The following is a 22,216-nucleotide window of genomic DNA, read 5'->3' as shown; positions in this document are numbered from 1 at the left end:
GCATCAGGGCAACTGCACTACTGCAGCATTTTAAGTGTACACAAGCCTTAAGACTACACCACACCAGTTCACTCAGTTCATGTTTTCAAGGGTATCTTTGCACTCCTGAGGGCCACAAACTTGCCCTTTTATCAAAAGGGAGCTTAGATTCTGCAGTCTAAATATGCCAGATAGGCACATAAACATAAAAAGCAGGGTGGACCCAGCCCCCAATCCAGGTGTTTGATACTCTGCTTTATAGCTTAAAGATCAACATCTTAAGTAACAGCAGAAAGCCATCAGACAGTGAAGATCACAGTAGGTCCTTGCTCCAGAGAGGAGTGGTCCTTAGTTACATCTAGTCCAGTCCATTGTTGTCTTTAAAAATCAGGACCAAGACTAAATCTAAACCAAGATAATCTAGAAAGCAAATTAAACACATGAGCCTGGTTTCAAAATAAAACAAGTTAAAGCAGCCTTTGGGTTTATAGTGCTGACTGCCAGACATTTCTTTTACCCATGTTCCAGAAAGCTTGTTCTACCACCATCTGGTACTTCAAATCCTGAAATATCGGTCCTATTCTCTATTTACAGCTCTCCTAACCTGTCATGGTTTTTTTTTTTTAATGTGTATCTTAGCCAACACCCTGTAAATTGAACCAGGAACCTAAAGACTAAAAGCACGAGCTGCTACAGCTAGAGCCAGGGTTCTGTAACTTTTACTTAACACAGAGGTGGACCTATAACACTCACCAATGGGTTACATGTACAATAGATTAACTGGGAAAACAGAAGAATAAGCTATTCCATAATCAATCCTGCCATATTACTGTAAGAGCCCCATGGCTGGAGCATCAGTTAAGCAAATGCTTGACTAAATAGTCACACATTTCAAAACACCCTGAAGACGATCAAAACTGTATTTTGATACACTAGGAAACTGAGCATATTCCACATACTGGACCTTCCACTTAGAACACTGCCACTAGTCCAAGAGTTCCAATGTTTGGAACGGACAAGAATACTGCAGCTAGTCGTCTCAAGTGCTGTAACAAGGCATTAGAGAAGTAACAGCCTCTAAGGTAGACAATATATCGAAATATATATTTTACCTTTATTTTTAGGCATCTTCCGCCATAGTGAGGCAACAGAAAACAGACTGAAAAGTAAAATTCTGTACTAGAAGACTGAGAGACAAGATAACTAATAGGTCATTTCCAGGTCTAGTTTCTATTACTACAAAGCACTCTAGTACCACAAATATCGTCTTTTTAGATAGGAAAATATATTACTTTTTATATGTTTTATGCTGCATGATTTTTCCTTTGTGAATATTTTACTACTATAAATTCTCTGATAATCATATTTGAGAACATGAATATGTTAGAAAGAGACATTTCATTAGTCAGAGCTGTGCAAATCCCATTTAACGGGAGACATTTAATTGAGGGTTGGGGGGGTTGTTTGTTTTTTTGAGTTACAAACCCAAAGACAAAGGGAAATACTGTTGTCCTTCCCTGTCCCTATTCCCTTCACCAGTAACTTGTTGAGGTTCATTTTTGTATTCTTTGCACTCCCCTTTCAGACTGGATGTTGCGGACTCCGCGCCTTGAACCATGGCCACCACCATTGCAATGAGGTGCAGTGCGTGGCTCCAGGTTTTGGGTATTCCACCAGGGGTCCGGAACACCATACAGGACCTCCCCTTTGACTGAGAGGGCCTGTTCGCTCAAAATACGGACACACGCCTGCATAGCCTGAAGGACTCGGGGGCAACTCTGAAGTCTCTGGGGCTACACACCCCGGCACCTCAGAGAAAGCCATTCCTTGGACGTTAGACATGGCTTGGCATTTTACATTGAATGCACAAAGCCGTTTCATAAATCACCGCAGCTCTTTATTGCAATCTCAGAAAGAAAAAGAGGGCTCCTGATCTCATCACATCGCATCTCGTCATGGATCATGTCCTGTATCAGGACTTGCTAGGACTTGGCTAAAGTTCCAGCCCCTCCACCAGAGTGCAGGCAGCGTCCGCAGCATTCCTGGCGTGGGTCCCTATCCAGAATATCTGCAAGGTGGCAACACGGTCTTCAGTCCACACCTTCACTTCACACTACGCCATCACCCAGCAGGCGAGGGATGATGCTGTTTTGGGTAGGGCAGTCCTGCACTCAACGATCAGGTGAACTCCGACCCCTCCCCCTGGGTAACTGCTTGGAAGTCACCTATTGGAATGCACATGAGCAATCACTCGAAGAAGAAAAAACGGTTACTTACTTCTCGTAACTGTTGTTCTTCGAGATGTGTTGCTCATGTCCATTCAAAATCCCGCCCACCTCCCCCCTCTGTCAGAGTATTCTGGCAAGAAGGAACTGAGCAGGCAGCGGGTCGGCAGGAACATATGTACATCGCCAAAAAGGCGCCACTCCAGAGAGTCTCCACAGCTGACCCGACGGGTACCACTGGAGAAAAGTTTTCCGGCTATCGTGCACGCGTCGCGTGCATGAGCAATCACGCGAAAAAGAATACCTTTTTCAGAAACATCCTTGAGCTAAGACCAAGCACATAAAGCTTCTGCTGAAAGAATTTTTGAGGACGTTATAATTAATGAAAACAGAGGTTTACCATGGAAATGTCACTGCAACCTTAGTTACAATGTTTTCTCAGATTTATAATCACAATATATCGAGATTTTTCCCTGCAATTTCCTCTGCCATGTTGCACATTCAATACAGTTTATGGTATACAATAATAAATGGTATATGACAGTTCATCTTTAAAAAATAAAATAGGAATAAGAGATACTATGTATCATCAACATGATAATGTTAAGGTTTCTGATGAAATGTTAACTTTAGGATTTCTTGACTCGATCATTTGATTTCACAACCTTTCACATTACCCTGCCTTTTTTGTCTTTGAATTTCCCTTGTCAATTTCTAAATAAAATAAAGTGTCAGAAGCAATTTCAGGCAGACACCTGCCCAAGTCTCCACAACTGTTATAGTTTTACAAATCACATTAAAGTCCCAACAAATCCCCTCTCCACCCCCACCGCAATCAGGCAGTTCCCTCTGCATTCTCTTCTGGACAGTTGGTGGAGGAGCTTCAATGACTCCAGCTCCCCTAACTGCCAGAGCAGCAAAAGTATATAGAGCAAGGAGCTAGGGCAAGTGCAGGGCCTGTCCAGCCTCTCCCCACCACAGGTGGACCATCAGAGCACAGGTCCATCATGAAGCCTTGTAAACCAACTTGTCTATTAGTCTGCTAGGAACAAGTCTTAAAACTCCCTAATACACACAGCAGCAGCAGCCGCCGCCGCCACAGCCAGGGCACACTTTCACAAGTCCCAGACATTCTTATCACTGCAGCCCTCCTCACACCAGAGCCTGCACTGTCTCCAGTTTCAACTTCATTCCACAAAACCAGACATATGATCATGCAGTTAAGTAGGCTAGTTGTTATTTTACCTTCATCTTCCCCTTCCCTCCTACTGTTCGTCACACACACTTGTTCCAAATTAGATCATAAACCTGCCAGGAACAGCACCATGTTTTCCAGTGTGTTGTACAACACCTAGCACAATGGGCCCTGTTCCTATTTATAGCCTTTGAGCACTACCAGAATCTAAATAAATAATGATTATTCATATGTTCTGCATAAAAGACCACACAAACAAGTGGGGGAAACCAACTACTTAAACTGAATTTGCACTAGCCAAGAGCACATAGTAAATGAAACAGAAAAACAGAGTAAATATTAATTTTATCTTAGTTTTAGTAATGTTAGGTGTTGCATATAATAAAGTAAAATAGTGTGATGTTTTAAATTGACTTCCTTTTAATGAAAAAAATAAGCCATATAAATAACAAAATTCCATCCTGTTTATTGCACTGTTAACAAGATGCTACACTGGAAACTAATCAAAGTACTTTCTGTATTGAATAGCATGATAAGTTGCAAATAAGAATTAAGTACTAGCTTAAAAGGGGAGTTGGTGCAATATACAAACTATGAAATTCTCTTAAGCACTTAATTTCAAAACGCTTCTATACAACATAATTTGGTTTTTCATGCACATCTTCCCTATATAAGTAATAAATTCATAAGTTTTCTGCATTTCTTAACTGCTGCAATACTTCCTGAGAGTTCTTGTAAACTGAATTTCCCCCCATTTTCTTTAGTCTAAAGCATTCTCTGTATAGCTATTCAAAGTGTCTTTGCATGTTTTACAGTTCACTATTTAACTTTATGACAACTACTCTTATTTCTTCAGCACTAGATACAACTTTTTACTTCAGAAGTGGAAGATGTTATATTGGTAAATTAGGATGGTATACTAAGTGTGCTTTGTATGGGCTTGAATAAGGCCCTTTGACCAATCACTGGTGGCAAACAGCAAGTCTTCCCTAGAGAAGAGAGTAGAATAAGCCATCAATTTCTGCAGAATTTAAGCTGTCATTTTAGTTAAGTTTCTAGTCCTCAGCTGTAAAGATAATGTTCCTAAAGTGAACCAATGCAGTGTTGACTTCTGAGCCTGGAGAATGCCTACTCCTGTACCTGTGCTGTTGTTCACCGCTTTCTCAAAAAGCAGGGGGATGAAACTGACATATGTGATAAGTTTCATTTCTGCTATTTAGGACTCTGTAGGAAGCCATAAAACTGACCAGAATCTGTTTCACTCTGCTGCTAATTGAGAAAGCTCTGGAGAAAAAATACAGGTATTAGAATTATAAAAGGAGAAGTGACCATGAAGTAAAGACTGGGAGAGCGATGCTCAGGAGGAGGCTTATGGAAGAGACACAAATATCTCCTCCTTTACAAGTAAGGAAATTTCAAAATGGATGCCTACTAACCAGAGGCTAATATAAGCAGAGGTGAGGAAGAGCATCCTGGTGGCCTTTCCTCTTCTAAAATTAGGACTGGAGGTGGAGTGTTAGTCTGGTCACCAGGGCCTCCCCCAGACACACACCTTTTGTATCAGCCTCTTTTTCAAGATTTCCTGAGCTGTGGGTCATGACCCTATAAAAAATAATTCAGTAAGTGATAAAAAATTAACATACCATGTAAGCCCCATAGCTCTGGCACCTTAAGGCCACCACATTTTTGGAACCTGAAAATCCCACCTAGCATTTCAACCTAGACTAGTACATGATAAGGGCATGTGCAGCACACTGCTACAGACGCTCCAACTAAAACAGTAGGATACCTGTTGGTGTGTGTTTGCCTGGATTTTCTTTATGGAAAAAATAGTATCAGGTTCATTAAATACATGTATTAAGTACTCTGATAAATGTGGAGCTGGTATGTAATAATGTTATGAACGCTGTATGTGACCTGGTCAGCGAGGGGAAGTGGCTTATTTTAAGTTTGCTTAAGGAAATACAGTAAAGGCTGTGTTATCCGTCCCTGTACCAACCAGAAAGCTCTATAAACCGGCATTTCGAATCTTCATAGAAACTCCAGTTTATAGTCTGGTTAGCACGGGGCTAGCAGGCTCCCTGTCTGGCTTCGCGTGACTCCCCGGAAGTGGCGACATGTCCCTGCTGCTCCTATGCGGAGGAATGGCCATGAGCGGTTCGGAGTATGGAAAGGGGTGGGGGGTCCGGGATCTGGGAGGGAGTGTGGGGTTGGAACACAGGAGGGGGTGCAGGGTGCCGGATCTAGGTGGCGCTTACCTTGGGTGGCTCCTCACAAGCGGCGACTTGTCCCTGCTGCTCCTAGGCAGAGGTGCAGCTGCCTCCGCCCGCAGGAGTTGCAGAGCCAGTGCTCGGGGCAGGACAGGAACAGCACGCAGAGCCGCCTGCCACACCTCCGCCTAGGAGCAGCAGGGACATGTCGCCGCTTGCAGGGAGCTGCCCGAGGTGAGCGCCGGCCAGATCCGGCACCCCATCCCGCGCCTGAGTCCCCAGCTCTGCACCCCCTCCTGCACCCAAACTCCCTCCCTCTTAGTTAACCGGAATTTGTCATTTACCGGTACCCCCCATTCCACCAACATGCCAGATAAAAAAGCTTTTACTGTATATATGTGTTGTAAAATTAAATTTTTTTAAATTTTTTAAATTAAATTATTAAATTTTTTTTTAAATTAATGGAGATATCCCATCTCCTAGAACTGGAAGGGACCTTGAAAGGTCATTGAGTCGAGTCCAGCCCCCTGCCTTCACTAGCAGGACCAAGTACTGATTTTGCCCCAGATCCCCAAGTGGCCCCCTCAAGGATTGAACTCACAACCCTGGGTTTAGCAGGCCAATGCTCAAACCACTGAGCTATCCCTCCCCCCAAGCTATCCCTCCCCCCAAAGGAAAGGCCTTGAAAATTATGAGTTATTAGGCCAGAAGAAATGAAGTAGGGAGAATGTCTCGTTCAAAGAATAACTAATGAGATAAGGGGAAGTTCATAAAAAGAAGACCTTTGACTGATAGTAGTGACTGCAGATGGTTTTAAATAAAACAAAGAAAATCTGTCTTAACATGAGCCAACATGGCCTTTCTCAACCTACACACTAGCATTAAAGCCTATCTGAACCCAGGTCCAATGGAAAAAACTGCTGGTCAGCAAGAAGTAGGGGAGGAAAGACTGGGAAAAAAGAGAGGTTGTAAATCTTATCTGTATTAAGACTGGAAATAAGAGCATACCGTCTCAAACTGGTTTATAGCTCACGTAATTGGCAATGTTATCATTTGTTTAAGGGTATAAAAAGTAAACTCTTAAAGAGTTCATTGCTATTACCTTCCTGACCACGTTAGAGCTGATCAATATAGGTCTAAGTACCCTGGGGTTTGGCTTGTATCTTGATCAAATGCTAATAAATGTTTTGTTACTGTATTGGATGTAGTGAGTGCTTATTTTTAGGATGCTAGACATGTTTAGAGCAATTGTATAAATAGCATTTGGCTCTTGGATTTAGTAAAGGAATATATGATTAAACTTGTGTTTGGTGGTTTCCCATATCAATAATTTCAAATATTATTAATTCCAACAGGAAGTTACTATATATTGGGGGTAACAATGTTTATTATACACCTATAATGCACAAATTCAATGGGATCTTTAGAGGAAGGCAACACAATGGTTTCCCAGATAAGAACACCCAAGCACACACTTGAAAAACAGTGGCATCCTTCCAAGCCCTAGGCTGAAGTGACACAGCTGTTCTGACAGAGTGGGAAGCTAGAGGGCTATAAAGAATTAAAAAGTCTCTCCCCCTCCCTTTCATATTTTGTAGACCTCTAGAGTCACCAAGGACCATCAGTGAGCTCTGACAGGGTGACAAGTGGACACAGAAGCTCTGAGTAAGAATCTAGAGCTAGTCCTACTAGGATCCCCAAATGAAAGATGGTTAAGCACCTAGTAAGAGACTTGCATGTAGCATATTTTATTGTTTTTAAGATATGTTTTCTCTAAAATGCTTTTGTTCTAATCAATACTACTTTGCTTGAAGAAAGCTGTTTGGTCACTGCTTGCTTACAACTGTCATTTCCCCAGGGGGAACAAAATTGCAAGGTCTGAGCCTAAGTCAGATCTGCTAAGATTATCATGGCTAGTCCCAGGAGACTGCAACCCTGAGCCTGCTCTAAGATTCGGAGAACTGGATAATTCCACCCTGAGCCTAGTGATGGCTAGAGGTCTGAGAGTGGGAGAACTTGATAAGACCCAGAGGGGTCGTGGTATATTTAGCCCATAACTCTGACATGTACAGCTGCAAGTATCCAAGCACACAGATTATGACCAAAATGTCACTGTTTTAGAACACTGGACAAAGCAGCTGTGATGGCACTGCTGAGCATCACACAACTGGACACCATGAGTCCTTCAGTCTTTCTTGGATCTCAGTTCTGGCCAAGGAGTGATTCAGAAAGACAGATCATTGTACAAAAAGAGAGCGGCAAGTTGTTCCATCAATGAAAAAGAAAACAGGACAACAAATATAGGACTTAGATTTATGCTGATTCAAAACCACAATAGGCAATATTTTCTAAAGTGCTGGCTGCCATGAGAATGAAGCCTTAGAAGTCATTGCAACATTTAGAAATTTAAACATGTCACCGAAAGATGAAACCTAAGGGGGTTTTGTTTTGTTTTGTTGGGGGGGAGGGAAGGTTGAGGGGCGGGAAGGAGAGCCAGAGGGGAGGGACTCAAAACCTTAAAGAAATGAAATGAACATGATTTGGATTATTCAAACTGACAACATACATATCAATGGCCTTCAAAGATGTTATAAGGTATACGTTATTTCTACAAATTGCACAATCATGAAAAATGCACACCACTACAGAAAATCTTGTCCTTCCCAGTTCATTATATAGTTTCAAGGATTACAAAGCCTAAATCAGCTACCAAATTGAAAACAGTGATTTTGACAAATAACATCGTTTTGCAACATATCAGTGCCATGACTGAGGAAGTAAGAGTAACTACTTTCAAAATGCAGGAAAAGTGAACATTTAGCAATTCAGCTTGATCCATCGTCCAGCACAGCTTCTATAATTTGTGAAGCATGTTTATGATGGTTCTATTGAAGAAGGCTTGTTCTTTGATAAAGCTACGCCAGGAATCACACTAAGAGAATTCTTATATTTCAAGAGGATCAAGATTTTCATTTTCAATGGGAGTGGTGTAATGCAATCTGCTTAGATATTGCCAAGGCAATGACAGACAAGAACACTGGCCCTAGTCTCCATTGTTTCATACACAGCAGAATTCTTGTTAAAAAAATGCCAACAATTCTCAGCCAAGTATTTTATGAGATGTTAAAGTAATGACAATTCATTAAAGGACATCCAGTGAATTCTCAAATTTTTGCATTTATCTATGACATTGGTTCAGATTTGGAAAATCCTATTGCCCAAAAGCCTGGGACAAATAAAAGAGCTATCTGAGCAAATAAAAGTGTCAGGTTCCCTGACTATTGGACAACAACAACAAGAGAGGCTGGGGCCAGAGTGAGTGAGATCAAGCAGAGCAACACAGCTGTCAGTCAAGAGTTCAGAAGAAACTTAAATATGAAATTACAGAACTGTGATAAGTAACCTATCATTTGAATCAGCCTCTGTACCAGATGACTGGAGGATAGCTATTATGATGCCAATTTTTAAAAAAGGCTTCAGAAGTGATCTTGGCAATTATAGGCAGGTATGCCTAAATTCGGTACCTGGCAAATTGATTGAAACTATATTAAAGTACAGAATTATCAGACACATAGATGAACATGATATGTTGGGGGAAGAGTCAATACAACTTTTGTAAAGGGAAGTTATGCCTCACCAATCTATTAGAATTCTTTGAGTGTGTCAACAAGCACATGGACAAAGGTGAGCCAATAGATATAGTGTACTTGGACTTTCAGAAAGCCTTTGACAAGGTCCCTCACCAAAGGCTCTTAAGCAAAGTAAGCAGTCATGGGATGAGAGGGAAGGTCGCCTCATGGATCAGTAACACATTAAAAGACAGGAAACAAACGGTAAGAATAAATGGACAGTTTTCACAATGGAGAGAGGTGAATAGTGGTGTCCCCCAGAGATCTGTGCTGGGACAAGTGCTGCTCAAAATATTCACAAATGGTCTGGGAAAAGGGGCAAAAAGTCAGGTGGAAAAGTTTGCAGATGATATAAAATCACTCAAGATAGTTAAGTCCACAGCAGACTGCAAAGAGTTAAAAGGGATCTCACAAAACTGAGCGACTGGGCAACAAAATGGCAGATGAAATTCAATGTTGACAAATGCAAAATAATGCACACGGGAAAACATAATCCCAAGTATATATACAAAATGATGGGGTCTAAATTAGCTGTTACCACTTAAGAAAAAGATCTTGGGAGTCTCACAGAATCATAGGACTGGAAGAGACCACAGGAAGTCACCTAGTCCAGTTCCCAGCACTCATGGCAGGACTAGTATTATCTCGTGGATAGTTCTCTGAAAACATGTACTCAATGTGCAGCAGCAGTCAAAAAAGCTAACAGTGTAGGAACCATTAGGAAATGGATAGATAATAAGATAGTAAATATCATAATGGCCATATGTAACTCCATGATACACCCACACTTTAAATTCTGCATCCAGTTCTGGTTGCCCCATTTCAAAAAAAAAATTAGATTTGGAAAAGGTACAGAGAAGGGCAACAAAAAAGATAAGGAAAGATTAAAAAAACAGATTGTTCAGCTTGGAAAAGAGACAACAAAGAGGGGATCTGATACGGGTCTACAAAATCATGAATGGTGTGGAGAAAGTGAATAAGGATTTGTTATTTACTCCTTTGCATAACACAAGAGCCAGGAGTCACCCAAAGAACTTAAGAAGCAGGTTTAAAACGAAAGGGAGTACTACTTCACATAACACACAATCAATCTGTGGAACTCATTGCCAGGGGATGTTCTGAAGGCCAAAAGTATACCTGGGTTCAAAAAAGAATTAGATAAGTTCATGGAGGATAGGTCTGTGATGGGTTCCCCCCCCCCCCCCCCATCAGGCTGCCACTTGGAACTGGGGTACCCACTGGACCCACCAGCCTGAGCTCCCTTTCACCCTGTAATGCTGTCACAAGCTGCAGACACGCTCCCAGTCTCACACTTTCACCAGCACACAGGTAGGGACACACCCAGCTGCAAAAACACACAGACACTGAAACCAGCTCTGCATGGGAATTGCCCAGTACTCAAGTGCACACACCCTCTAGAGGGTAAACCCAAAAATGTACAGTCTTGCGCGGCACAGAGAACTGTACAGTGTAAGCTCATGAAATTCATCCTGTCCCTCAATGTGGAGAGGGATATACACAGTTTTCTGTCCCACATTATGATTTCTACACACATTACACTTACACATTATTAACTACAAAAGATAAAATCTAAGTGATTATAAGGGATAGCAAACAGATCAAAGCAGATTACCTATCAAATAAAACAAAAACACAATCCAAGCTTAATATACTAACGAAATTGGATATGAGCAGCAAATTCTCACTCTAAATGTTGTTCTAGGCAGTTTGCAGAGAGTCTTGAAGGCAAGCTACACTTGCTTGCAGCTTAAAACTCCAGATATTCCATTCACAGGCTAGACAACCTTCTAGCCTGGGTTCATCCCTTCCCCCAAGTTCAGTCTTTTTGTTTTTCTGGTGTTTTCAGCAGTCTTCTTTCTTGGGCGGGGAGTCAGTGAAGAATGAACCACGATGATATCACTCCCCTGCCGTAGTTTTTTCATATGGTGGGAATCCTTTGTCTCCCAGTTTGATTCCCACCCCCAGTCAGTGGAAAAACACTAGTATTATCATGGAGTCCAGTACCAGGTGACTTGGTCACATGTCCCTGCAGCCATATCTCAGGGCTTGTCTACACTGGCACTTTCCAGTGCTGCAACTTTCTTGCTCAGGGGTGTGAAAAAACATCCCCCTGAGCGCTGCAAGTTTCAGCACTGTAAAGTGCTGGAGTAGACAGTGCACCAGCGCTGGTAGCTATTCCCCTCATGGAGGTGGGTTTTTTAAAATCACTATGCCGTGATTACACAAGCCACGTTAAAGCATTGCCACAACAGCGCTTTAACACTGCCAGTGAAGACATGCTCTCAGAGGCTGTTTGCAGCGTCCCCAGGAAGGCTTCTCAGGAAGGCTCCCTGGTGGGAGATTAGCATCTTCAAAGACCTAATGGCCCTTCCCAACCAGTCACCTAGACTGACTGTATTCTGTCTAGTGGGCATTCCCCAGCTGTAAACACATTTGTAATTGATGCATAGACAATATTCCTAACTTCAGATACAAAAATGATACATGCATACATATAGGATAATCATATTCAGTAAATCATAACCTTTCCAATGATATGTCACATGATCTATCTTGTATAAAATACATCATAGTTATGTCATAATCATATCATAATAATATCTCTATGAAGAATATGGGGTCGTAGTGCCACAAGGTCCATCGGTGATTATTAGCCAAGATGATCAGGGATGCAACCCCATGCTCTGGATGTCCTAAGCATCTAACTGTCAGAAGCTGGGAGTGGATGACAGGGGATGAATCACTTGATAATTGGCCTTTTCTTTTCATTCCCTCTGAAGCATCTGGCATTGGCCAGCGTTGGAAGGCAAGATACTGGGCTAGATGGACCAATGGTCTGACCCTGTGTGGCCATTTTTATGTTCTTCATTTGCTTCCAAGTCTGAAGCAATTTGACGCTATTCTAAATTTTCCCCATTACTTTTGAGAAGACTAAATTAGAGGGGTTTTTTCCCTATGGCTGTTTCTACCCTGTCACGCATGGATAGAAAACTCATATTGTGCCCCTGAAGAGAAGAATTCAACACTCGTTGGGGGTGGTTTAATTATGCTGACAGGAGAGCTCTCTCCCATCAGCATAGAGCAGCTACACAGGAAATCTTACAACGGTGCCGCTGTAAGGGCTCTAGTGTAGAACATAGCTTAGACAAGTTAGATGTCTTCAAGTCACCAAGGCCTGATGAAATACATCCTAAAATACTCAAGGAGCTGACTGAGGAAATATCTGAGCCATTCGTGATTATTTGAAAAGTCATGGAAGACGAGAGAGATTCCAGAGGACTGGAAAAGGGCAAATATAGTGCCAACTATAATAGGGGGAATGAGGACAATCTGTAAAATTACAAACTAGTCAGCTTAACTTCAGTACCTGGAAAGATAATGGACTAAATAATTAAGCAATCAATTTGCAGACACCTAAAAGATAATAAGGTGATAAGTAACAGCATGGATTTGTCAAGAACAAATCATGTCAAACCAACCTAATAGCTTTCTTTGACAGGGTAACAAGCCTTGTGGATGGGGGGGAAGCAGTAGATGTGGTATTATCTTGACTTGAGTAAGGCTTTTGATACTATCTTGCATGACCTTCTCATAAACAAACTGGTGAAATACAACTTAGATAGAGCTACTATAAGGTGGGTGCATAATTGGTTGGAAAACCATCCCCAGAGAGTAGTTATCCATGGTTCACAATAAAGCTGGAAGAGCATACTATTGGAGTCCCACAGGAATCAGTTCTGGGGCTGCTCTGTTCAATATCTTCATCAATTATTTAGATAATGGTCTAGAGAGCACACTTATAAAGTTTGCAGACTACACTAAGCTGGGAGGAGTTGCAAGTGCTTTGGAGAATAGTATTAAAATTCAAAATGATCTGGACAAACTGGAGAAATGGTCTGAAATAAACAGGATGAAATTCAATAAAGATAAATACAAGTAATACACTTAGGAAGGAAGAATCAGTTGCACACATATAAAATGGGAAACAATTGCCTAGGAAGAAGTACTGCGGAAAGGGATCTGAGGGTCATAGTGTATCACAAGCTTAATATGAGTCAACGGTGTAACACTGTTGCAAAAGCAATCATCATTCTGGGATGTATTAGCACAAGGATTCTCAAACTGGGGGTCGGGACCCCTCAGGGGGTCGGGACATTATTATATGGGGGGTTGCGAGCTGACAGGCTCCACCCCAAACCCCGCTTTGCCTCCAGCATTTATAATGGTGTTAAATTTATAAAAAGGTATTTTTAATTTATAAGGGGGGGGGAGTCGCACTCAGAGGCTTGCTATGTGAAAGGGGTCACCGGTACAAAAGTTTGAGAATCACTGTATTAGGAGAAGCATTGTAAGCAAGACACAAGAAGTAATTCTTCCACTCTACTCCATGCTGATTGGGCCTCAACTGGAATATAGAGTCCAGTTCTGGACACCATCTTTCCTGAAATATGTGGACAAATTGGAGAAAATCCAGAGAAGAACAACAAAAATGATTAAAGGTCTAGAAAACATGACCTATGAGGGAAGATTGAAAAAATTGGGTTTGTTTAGTCTGGAGAACACTGAAGGGGGACCGGATAACAGTTTCAAGTACATAAAAGATTGTTACACTGAAGAAGGGGAAAAACAGTTCTCAGCCTCTGAGGCTAGAACAAGAAGAAATGGGCTTAAATTGCAGCAAGGGAGGTTAGCTTGGACATCAGGAAAAACTTCCTGTCAGGGTAGTTAAGCACTGGAATAAACTGTCTAGGGAGGTTGTGGAATCTATGTCACTAGGGATTTTTTTAAGAGCAGGTTAGACAAACACCTGTCAAGGATGGTCTATACTTAGTCCTGCCCAGGGCCAGATATCTCTCCTGGGGCTATTAGATTATGTGGGACCCCTGTATACAAGTCTTTTTCCTAATTTAAAACAAAATGACCACAATTATGGCATCACTGCTATTAACGCTATACTAAACTTGCCTTTTAATTAACACAAAGCCTTTCTGTAGTTATATTTCAGTGTTAAAACATGTAGAATATCGTTAAGTTAATTCAAAATAGCCTACTTCTTACCTTAGAACAGCTGTTATATTATTTTCTTTCTGTGAGGGAGTTTGGGTGCAGGAGGGGGCTCCAGGCTGGGGCAGAATGTTGAGATGCAGGAGAGGGTACGGGCTTTGGGAGGGAGTTTGGTGCAGGAGGAGATTCAGACCTGGGGCCCAGCGCAGGAGGGGGTGCGGGGTCTGGGAGGGAGTTTGGGTGCAGGACGGGATTCTGACCTGGGGCAGGGGTTGAGGAGGGGGTGTGTGGTTCAGGCTTTGGCCGGGAGGTGCTTACCACAGGTGGCTCCTGGCCAGCAGCGCAGCAGGCCTCAGGCGGGTTGCCTGCCATAGCCCCACACCGCTCCCAGAAGCAGCTGGCTGCTGGCACATCTTTGTGTGCCCTGAGGGGAGGGGGACAGTGTGTCTCCATGCACTGCCCACACCTGCAAGCACCACCCCTGCAACTCCCATTGGCCGGATACCTAGGAGGTGGCGGAATCTCCATCCTTAGAGGTTTTTAAGGTCCGGCTTGACAAAGCCCAGGCTGGGATGATTTAGTTGGGGTTGATCCTGCTTTGAGCAGGGGTTTGAACTAGATGACCTTCTGAGGTATCTTCCAACCCTATATCAGAGGGGTAGCCGTGTTAGTCTGGATCTGTAAAAAGCAACAGAGAGTCCTGTGGCACCTTTAAAACTAACAGATGTATTGGAGGATAAGCTTTAATTGGTGAATGCCCACTTCGTCGGATGCCGACGAAGTGGGCATTCACCCACGAAAGCTTATGCTCCAATACATCTGTTAGTCTTAAAGGTGCCACAGGACACTCTGTTGCTTGCAACCCTAATCGTCTATGATTCTATGAACAACTTTGTTTTCCCTAGCTTCATTCTCAGAAACAGTTCAACCACTTTGGCTGAAATTTTCCAAAAATATTCAGCCTGAGACAGATACCCAGGATGGAAAATTTCAGGCTTAACAATTAAAATTTGCCAATGTTATAAGGAACTGAAAACAGGGTCTTATCATGGAATGTGTCAGGCAATGTCAATGATATGCAGTGCTACCAGCCCCGCCTATAATTAAACAAGAGCAAAATGAAATGTCTGACCAAGTACGGGTCAAACACAATAAAACAAGATAACAAGAAAAATCCTGGCACAAGTCCAAAAAAAGCAAAATATGAAAATTGCCTGTAGACAATCACAGCAGCAATAATATTTCAATGAATGTGAGAAAACGCCCAAATTCTTAGGTGGTGGTCTCAGACATATTTTCTTGTCAGATAACCAAATGAGAAAAGTGATCAGAATGCAGATAGGAAAATTTTCTTTGTTTGCTATTCACAAGCAACTCTTCTTTCATGCCAAAGTGAAGTGGCTTTCATAAGGTAAAGTGCTAGCTATTCTTAGAATTAAGAGCAGAAAAGCAAGCTTTCCTGAATGATCTCACTTACACGCTCAATAATTCACCTTGCTCATCTTTGGGATCAAAATGAGTTGAATTCTTCTCTTCAGGAGCACGAGAGTTTTCTATCCATACATGTCAGAGTAGAAACAGACATCAAAAAAATTTAGAAGTTCTTCTTCTGAAAAGTAATGGGGAAATGTAGAATAGCTTCAAACTGAAAGACAGCAATAGTTGATGTAAGCAAGGCAGTGTCTACTCCGACATTGCATCGATCTAACTTCATCTACCTAAGCGCTACGCCTCTTGTGAAGGGGGAATTATTAAATCAGGGTAGTGGACAAGTTACATCAGTGGGAGCTACATATTAGTATAGATGCTTAGAGTTAGGTCGATGTAAGGCAGCTTACGTCGACCTAACTCTGTAGTGTAGACCAACCCTTAAAAAGAACTAGATAAGAACTATCAGCAACTCATAAGTCAGCATTTGAAGAACTATTTTTCCGATGACCCAGAGAAGCAGAAAGAGGCTGCTTTCCTTCACGTAAGTCAGGGGCTGTTCACTTGGCAAAACTGACTGGGCAACTGCAAAACAAAACAACAAACACAACTGACTTTCTATAACTCATATCTCATAAGTTCTTAGTGCTCTGTGAAGAAGGGGAACTCAATTTTAGTAACAAATGTCTTGAAAGCTCTCATTCCATTTTCCATCCTTGTATCCGACAATCAGGATTCTCTTGAGTGGTAGTAGTAATAGAAACAAAGTCCTCCCAGTTGCCTGTCAATTGAAAGGGACCTAAGTGTTCCACTCTCTCTCCTCCCTCCCCCTTCAACTTTGGACGGGACAGTTTTCATCAACAAGACAGGCTCATCCATAACACTTAGTCGGGAGTGTATTTAAAATTCTTGTAAACCTTTTATAATTAAAAACAACAGGAGTACTTGTGGCACCTTAGAGACTAACAAATTTATTAGAGCATAAGCTTTCGTGGACTACAGCCCACTTCTTCGGATGCATCCGAAGAAGTGGGCTGTAGTCCACGAAAGCTTATGCCACAAGTACTCCTGTTCTTTTTGCGGATACAGACTAACACGGCTGCTGCTCTGAAACTTGTTTTTATAATTAAAGTTTTCTTTTCAAAATTTCATTATTAGTTATTTTTGATACAGTTATGAAATTTTACTTGCTCATGGTTAGACATCTTAGAAGAGAGGGTCATAAAACATTTTAGTCTGAAAGCAGGTCGCTGGCTCTTAAAGTTTGGGAAATCTTGCTCTAGATAGCAGGGTTAATCCTCTCACAAGTAGGTGTGTCCAAGTAAATTTTCAAACCCTGGTATAGATCATTACTAATGTCCAAGATGTATTATCAGAACTACAAATGCAGTGGCTATGACAACATTATGTAATAAAGGAGATCAGAAATGCTGAAAATGGCATGGCTATGAAAAGGTTTGTACAGCAATTTATAAATTTTAACCTAACATTTTCTGTAACATCTCAAAACTCAGCAAGCTACTTGACACACACACCAGCACCTAAATGTCATGCTAGATGCAAGCTTCCTTGTTTACAGACATCTAATATAAAATTGTATATTGTAGTAGCTGCAAGAAATAGATTACAATCTTAAATACAAGCTTTACTGAAGCATTTATACACCCTTACCACATCACAGTCTCTTATCTGTGGGTTTTCATTAACCCTTTTAAAGAGACAGTGCACTACATGGTGAACTAGACAGATTTATACTACAATAAATAAATCATCATGTACTTAGCTAAGACTGCATTAGAAAGCATTCTTCTAAGTCAATATGTCTTGAGTAGAAGTTCAGAACACAGGCAATCAAATCACAAAAACTGAGGAACATAATACCAAAACTTGTGTCTTTCATAGATAGTAACTACAAAATTTTATCTGAACAAAGCAGATGGCAGACAAAGTTTGTAAACAGGTTCCACATTTGAATCTCTCAGCTATTAATAGATGCCTAGGCTGCAGTGACCTTATGTCAGGCTAGAAACCACACTTCTATTGCATGAATCCAAGTGTTGAAAGCTGCTATCTTAGCTTTGCACATGTCAGCACTTCTTACGGATCAACGACCTAATCTACACACAAAATTGCACCAGTTTTACTGAAAGTGCTACGTTAAACCAATTCAGCTCAACTGGTGGAACTTAATATGTGGACACTGATATTAATTTAAACCTGTCTTACTTTGGTTTAGCTTTTTCCTGTACATCAAATTGCACCAGCTTAACATCATATCTTTAGTTAAATTGAGGAAATTTTATATTTATAAATTATATTAAATTTTATATTTAGACCAGGTGACCTCTAAGTACCAAATGCACTTTGTAATGTATTTATTAGCAAACTGAAGCTCACCTTCACAGTATTGTTCTTGTACTTTTCAAGAAAAAACATCAAAACAAATAAAGTAGAATCTCGGAGTTACGAACACCTCAGGAATGGAGGTTGTTTGTAACTCTGAACAAAGTGTTCATAACTCTGAACAAAATGTTATGGTTGTTCTTTCAAAAGTTTACGACTGAATATTGACTTAATACAGCTTTGAAACTTTACTATGGAGAAGAAAAATGCTGCTTTGCCTTTATTTTTTTAGCAGTTTACCTTTAATACAGTTCTGTACTGTATTTGCTTTCGTATAAGTGTATCTCTGCTGTCTGATTGTGTACTTCCAGTTCCAAATGAGGTGTGTGGTTAACTGGTCAGTTCATAACTCTGGTGTTCGTAACTTTGAGGTTCTACTGTATTGCTTTATCTGGAATGACCATACCCATTGAATGGGATCTGCCCCACACAACAACATTCTATAGTTCCTATTCCTATTCCACCACTGATAGCTCAATCCATCTTTCCCCCTCCCATTTGTCTAAATTTTATTATTTTTATCAACTAATATTATAGGTAACACCTTAGATCACTATAAAAGAAAAACTAGGTGAGAAATGTTATTTTTGTAATGTATTTAATTTGTGGATTTAACAACAATTTTGTTTGTTCTTTGTAAAAACAATTTCCCCACAGGTGAGAAGTAGTTTTAAAATAGGAAACTGATTATAAAAACTGAAATTTAGGATAAGTTACTGACCCAAAAACTGCTTTAAAACTATTTTCAAAATGTGTTTTTCAATTTGGCCATGTCCCAAATTCCTGCCCTGTGTCTGTCACAAATGACTTGAATGGCACACCAATCAACAATCCTTCTCTTTCTCTGGCCTCCCATTACCAAAGGTATCTGTTACTTGTGCTCTCACCTTCCTGTCTCAAAAGAGGAAGACTGGAGACACCAACAGTAGAGATAGCTGACTGCCTCAAGAAAACAGCTGGACCACTGACCTCATGGTTTTAATACTCCAATTAAGATCAAGGCAAGGCAAGGCAAGAGAGAGACATCCCATCCAATTGAGGGGAACTGAAGAGGGGGGGGGTTCACAGAAAAAAGGAGAAGGAAAAAAGTGGGAGTGAAAGAGACAGGCTAGAAGAGCAGCAAAAGAGAAAGGATAAGAGAGGCAGAGAATATTGAGTAAAGTTGTAGGTAATAGAGCAGGTGAATGGAGATTATTATAAACAAAGAATGAGAGTCAAGGAGACAACTTTAAAAAAAAAAAATCAAAAATGGCAGGATAAGAGGAATGCAGAAAGAAAGGAAATAGAGGAACAGAATGAGTTAGATCAGTGGTGGGCAACCTGCAGCCCATCAGAGTAATCTGATTGCGGGCTGCAAGACATTTTGCTGATGTTGACCGTCTGCAGGCACAGACCCCCGTAGCTCCCAGTGGCTGCAGTTTGCCGTTCCTGGCCAATGGGAGCTGCGGGAAGCGGCGGCCAGCACATCCTTGAGGCCTGCGCAGCTTCTCACAGCTCCCATTGGCCGGGAGCGACAAACCGAGGCCACTGGGAGCCGCGGGGGGGCCGCACCTGCGCAAAGTCAATGTAAACAAACTGTCTCGCAGCCCACCAGCAGATTACCCTGATGGTCCACATGCAGCCCGCAGGCTGCCCACCACTGAGTTAGATGGATTTATTTAAATAAAAAGGAATAAAGATGTAAAACGGAGAAAGGGAAACTTTTAATGTTTCCTTACATTCCTGAGACAATGCAGTGAGGTAATATCTTTTATTGAATCAACTTCTGTTGGTGAAAGAGACATGCTTTTGGGCTTATTCAGAGCTTTTCTTCAGGTCTGGGAAAGGTACTCAAGAGTGTCATAGCTAAAATTCAAGGTGGAACAGTAAGGAGTTAACATATGTTGCAAGAGACCATTCAAGGTGAAGCAGGCAGTTAACACCTCTTCAGTCATAGGAAAAAGGAGGGTTAGTGAGTTACAGATTGTTGTAATGAACCATAAATCTATTGTCTTTATCAAGTCCATGATTTTTGGTGTCTAGCAGAGTTAGGAATTTAAGTTCCCAGGCTTTCCTTTTAAAGGTGTTGTGCAGGTTTCATGTGAGGACGAGGGAGTGATCACTTTGTGCAACATGTTCACCCTAGGGTGATGCACAGAAAAACGATAGAAGACAAAAACACTGAGTTCATTCGAGAGTGGTTACAACATTCCTTGCATTCCTATAAGTTACTGTCAGATGCCATGTCTGAAAATTTTGTTGAAAGGGACTGGATGACTTTTTTGATAACATTATCTAATACTATCTACCTAGTATTTACTCTGAGTAATGTGGTTAAACAACTGGTGTTCTTTTGGAAGTCAGCCAGTACTCATTCTGTATTTAAATAACCAAAGCAGGGTTACTGCTGTTTACTTTTTTCTTGTAATTATGCTTTCCCCACTACCATCTTTTTCATCTCCTCAATAATCAAGACATACCTACAAATTAGCCAATGTTTGACTACTATTGGCTGACTGCTCTCTTCTCTGACAATGTGTACCTCCTCATTCCCCTTTTTATAATTGTATACACAGGCCTGGTCAATGCTATAACTGGAATCACATTAGTTAAAGTGATTCCTTGATGGTCTGCTCACTTTTCTTGGAGCCCCGCCTGGTTCTGTGAATCACCCACCACTCACATAAGGGTAGTGACTCCGGGATTTAAAAGTTATGAACAGCATTCAGACTGAAGGGTAAGATAATCTCAAAATAAAGTATGTCAAAATGGCACTCTTAGCTGATCTCTGTGTATCTCATCATACCAACTGACAAAATATTTTGACATTTTTTGTCGTTTGGTTCTGTTCAACAAACATAGCTATCATGGAGTTGAATTTTATTTCTTTTTGTGCATTATCAGACTCATTACTAATTTCCATGTACAGTGCCAGTTACACCTGAGCAAGACCAGAAAGCAATGGGTTTGTACAACTGTCCCTGTACAATTGGGCACTCGTTGCCACTAGAGGAAGAATTTAGCCTGCAAATCCTATATTGCTGATAATGGGATGGGGCATGAGACGAAAAGAAACCAGCTTGACTCGCCGATCAATTTTGCAGGGCTGACAATGTTATTAAAAAATGCACTTTACTTGTACACAGAGCACATGTGACACAGATTCACGGATACACAATAAGCATGGAACCCACAAAGCCATTTTTGTGGTTACTTTCCTGGCACTCCCTACCTCCCCAAGCATGAGAAAGGATTTTGGTTTAAAGGGGAAAACAGATGAATACATTCCCACAGTTCTCTGGCCTCCCCTTTGCAACACAGGCACCTTGGTCACAGAGCCCATCGCAAGCTAACAGATAACATTTCTGCGTGAGCCCGCTGTTTAAATACTAGCAGCACAACATTGCACCAGCCTGACCCGCCCCCCAAAAAGCGATTCCCACCAGCTGTGCTACCTCTTCCCTTAGGAGCCGGCTAACGACTCACCTGCAGTCCTAGGCCCACCCACTAGGGCAGCAACTGCAGGTGCCAGCCCTCAGCCTCAGGCCCCATCGCCCCACTCCCCTCCCGGCGCTCACCCGGCCTCCCGCATGACGTTGCCGTCGCCGCAGTCGCAGGCGCCCCCTGCCTGGCTCCGGAACATGTTGTAGTCGTGCCCGGCGTGCTCGCCCTGGTGGAAGCACTCGGCGCACAGGCTCATGCAGGGCGAGATGCCGCACGTCCGGCAGCGATAGGCCACGAAGTTGGCCGTCCACACCAGGCCGCAGAGCGTGGCCGGGTCGTAGGCCCGCACCGCCTGCACGAAGCCCTCCCAGGGCTCCCCGCCCGACAGCAGGCAGCGGCACCACTCCAGCGCCTCGGCCGCCGCCTCCCCGCCGCCCGGGGCCGGGGCCAGCGCCCGCTCCAGCAACGCCTGCAGCTCCGCCGCCGCCCCGCTCTCCCCGCCACCGCCGCTCAGGGCCGCCTTCAGCCGCGCCGCCGTGGCCCGCTTCTCCCGGCCGCTCGCACCGGCCCCCGCCATGATGAGTACTGGGAACCCGGGACGCTGGAGCCGCTACGGCTGCGCCGGGCTCCCGGCTCTGGGGCTTCCAACCCCCGCCCTCTCTCCCCTCCTAGCGGCGCCTCTCTCGCGATAGCCTGGGA

The 22,216-nt window shown here is 42.4% G+C and overlaps 1 protein-coding gene across 10 annotated transcripts in view; it reads right to left on the bottom strand.

Moving 5' to 3' along the window:
* The window catches only part of UBR3 (ubiquitin protein ligase E3 component n-recognin 3), a 211,124-nt gene extending 188,908 nt beyond the window's left edge, over nucleotides 1-22,216 (bottom strand). For 4 of the 10 annotated variants that reach the window (XM_065560735.1, XM_065560736.1, XM_065560739.1 and 1 more), the window contains exon 1: nucleotides 21,652-22,215. In XM_065560735.1, the coding sequence (XP_065416807.1) occupies nucleotides 21,652-22,094 (443 nt within the window). In that variant the 5' untranslated portion in view covers nucleotides 22,095-22,215. Of the gene's footprint in view, nucleotides 1-15,740; nucleotides 15,781-21,651 lie in introns of those variants that run through there. The other 6 variants (XM_065560737.1, XM_065560738.1, XM_065560743.1 and 3 more) reach the window with 5 other exon arrangements.

This window comes from Chrysemys picta, chromosome 11 (assembly GCF_011386835.1).
Source record: "Chrysemys picta bellii isolate R12L10 chromosome 11, ASM1138683v2, whole genome shotgun sequence".
In the NCBI taxonomy this organism is placed as follows: domain Eukaryota; kingdom Metazoa; phylum Chordata; order Testudines; family Emydidae; genus Chrysemys; species Chrysemys picta.
This window is presented reverse-complemented; position numbering and strand designations above follow the sequence as displayed.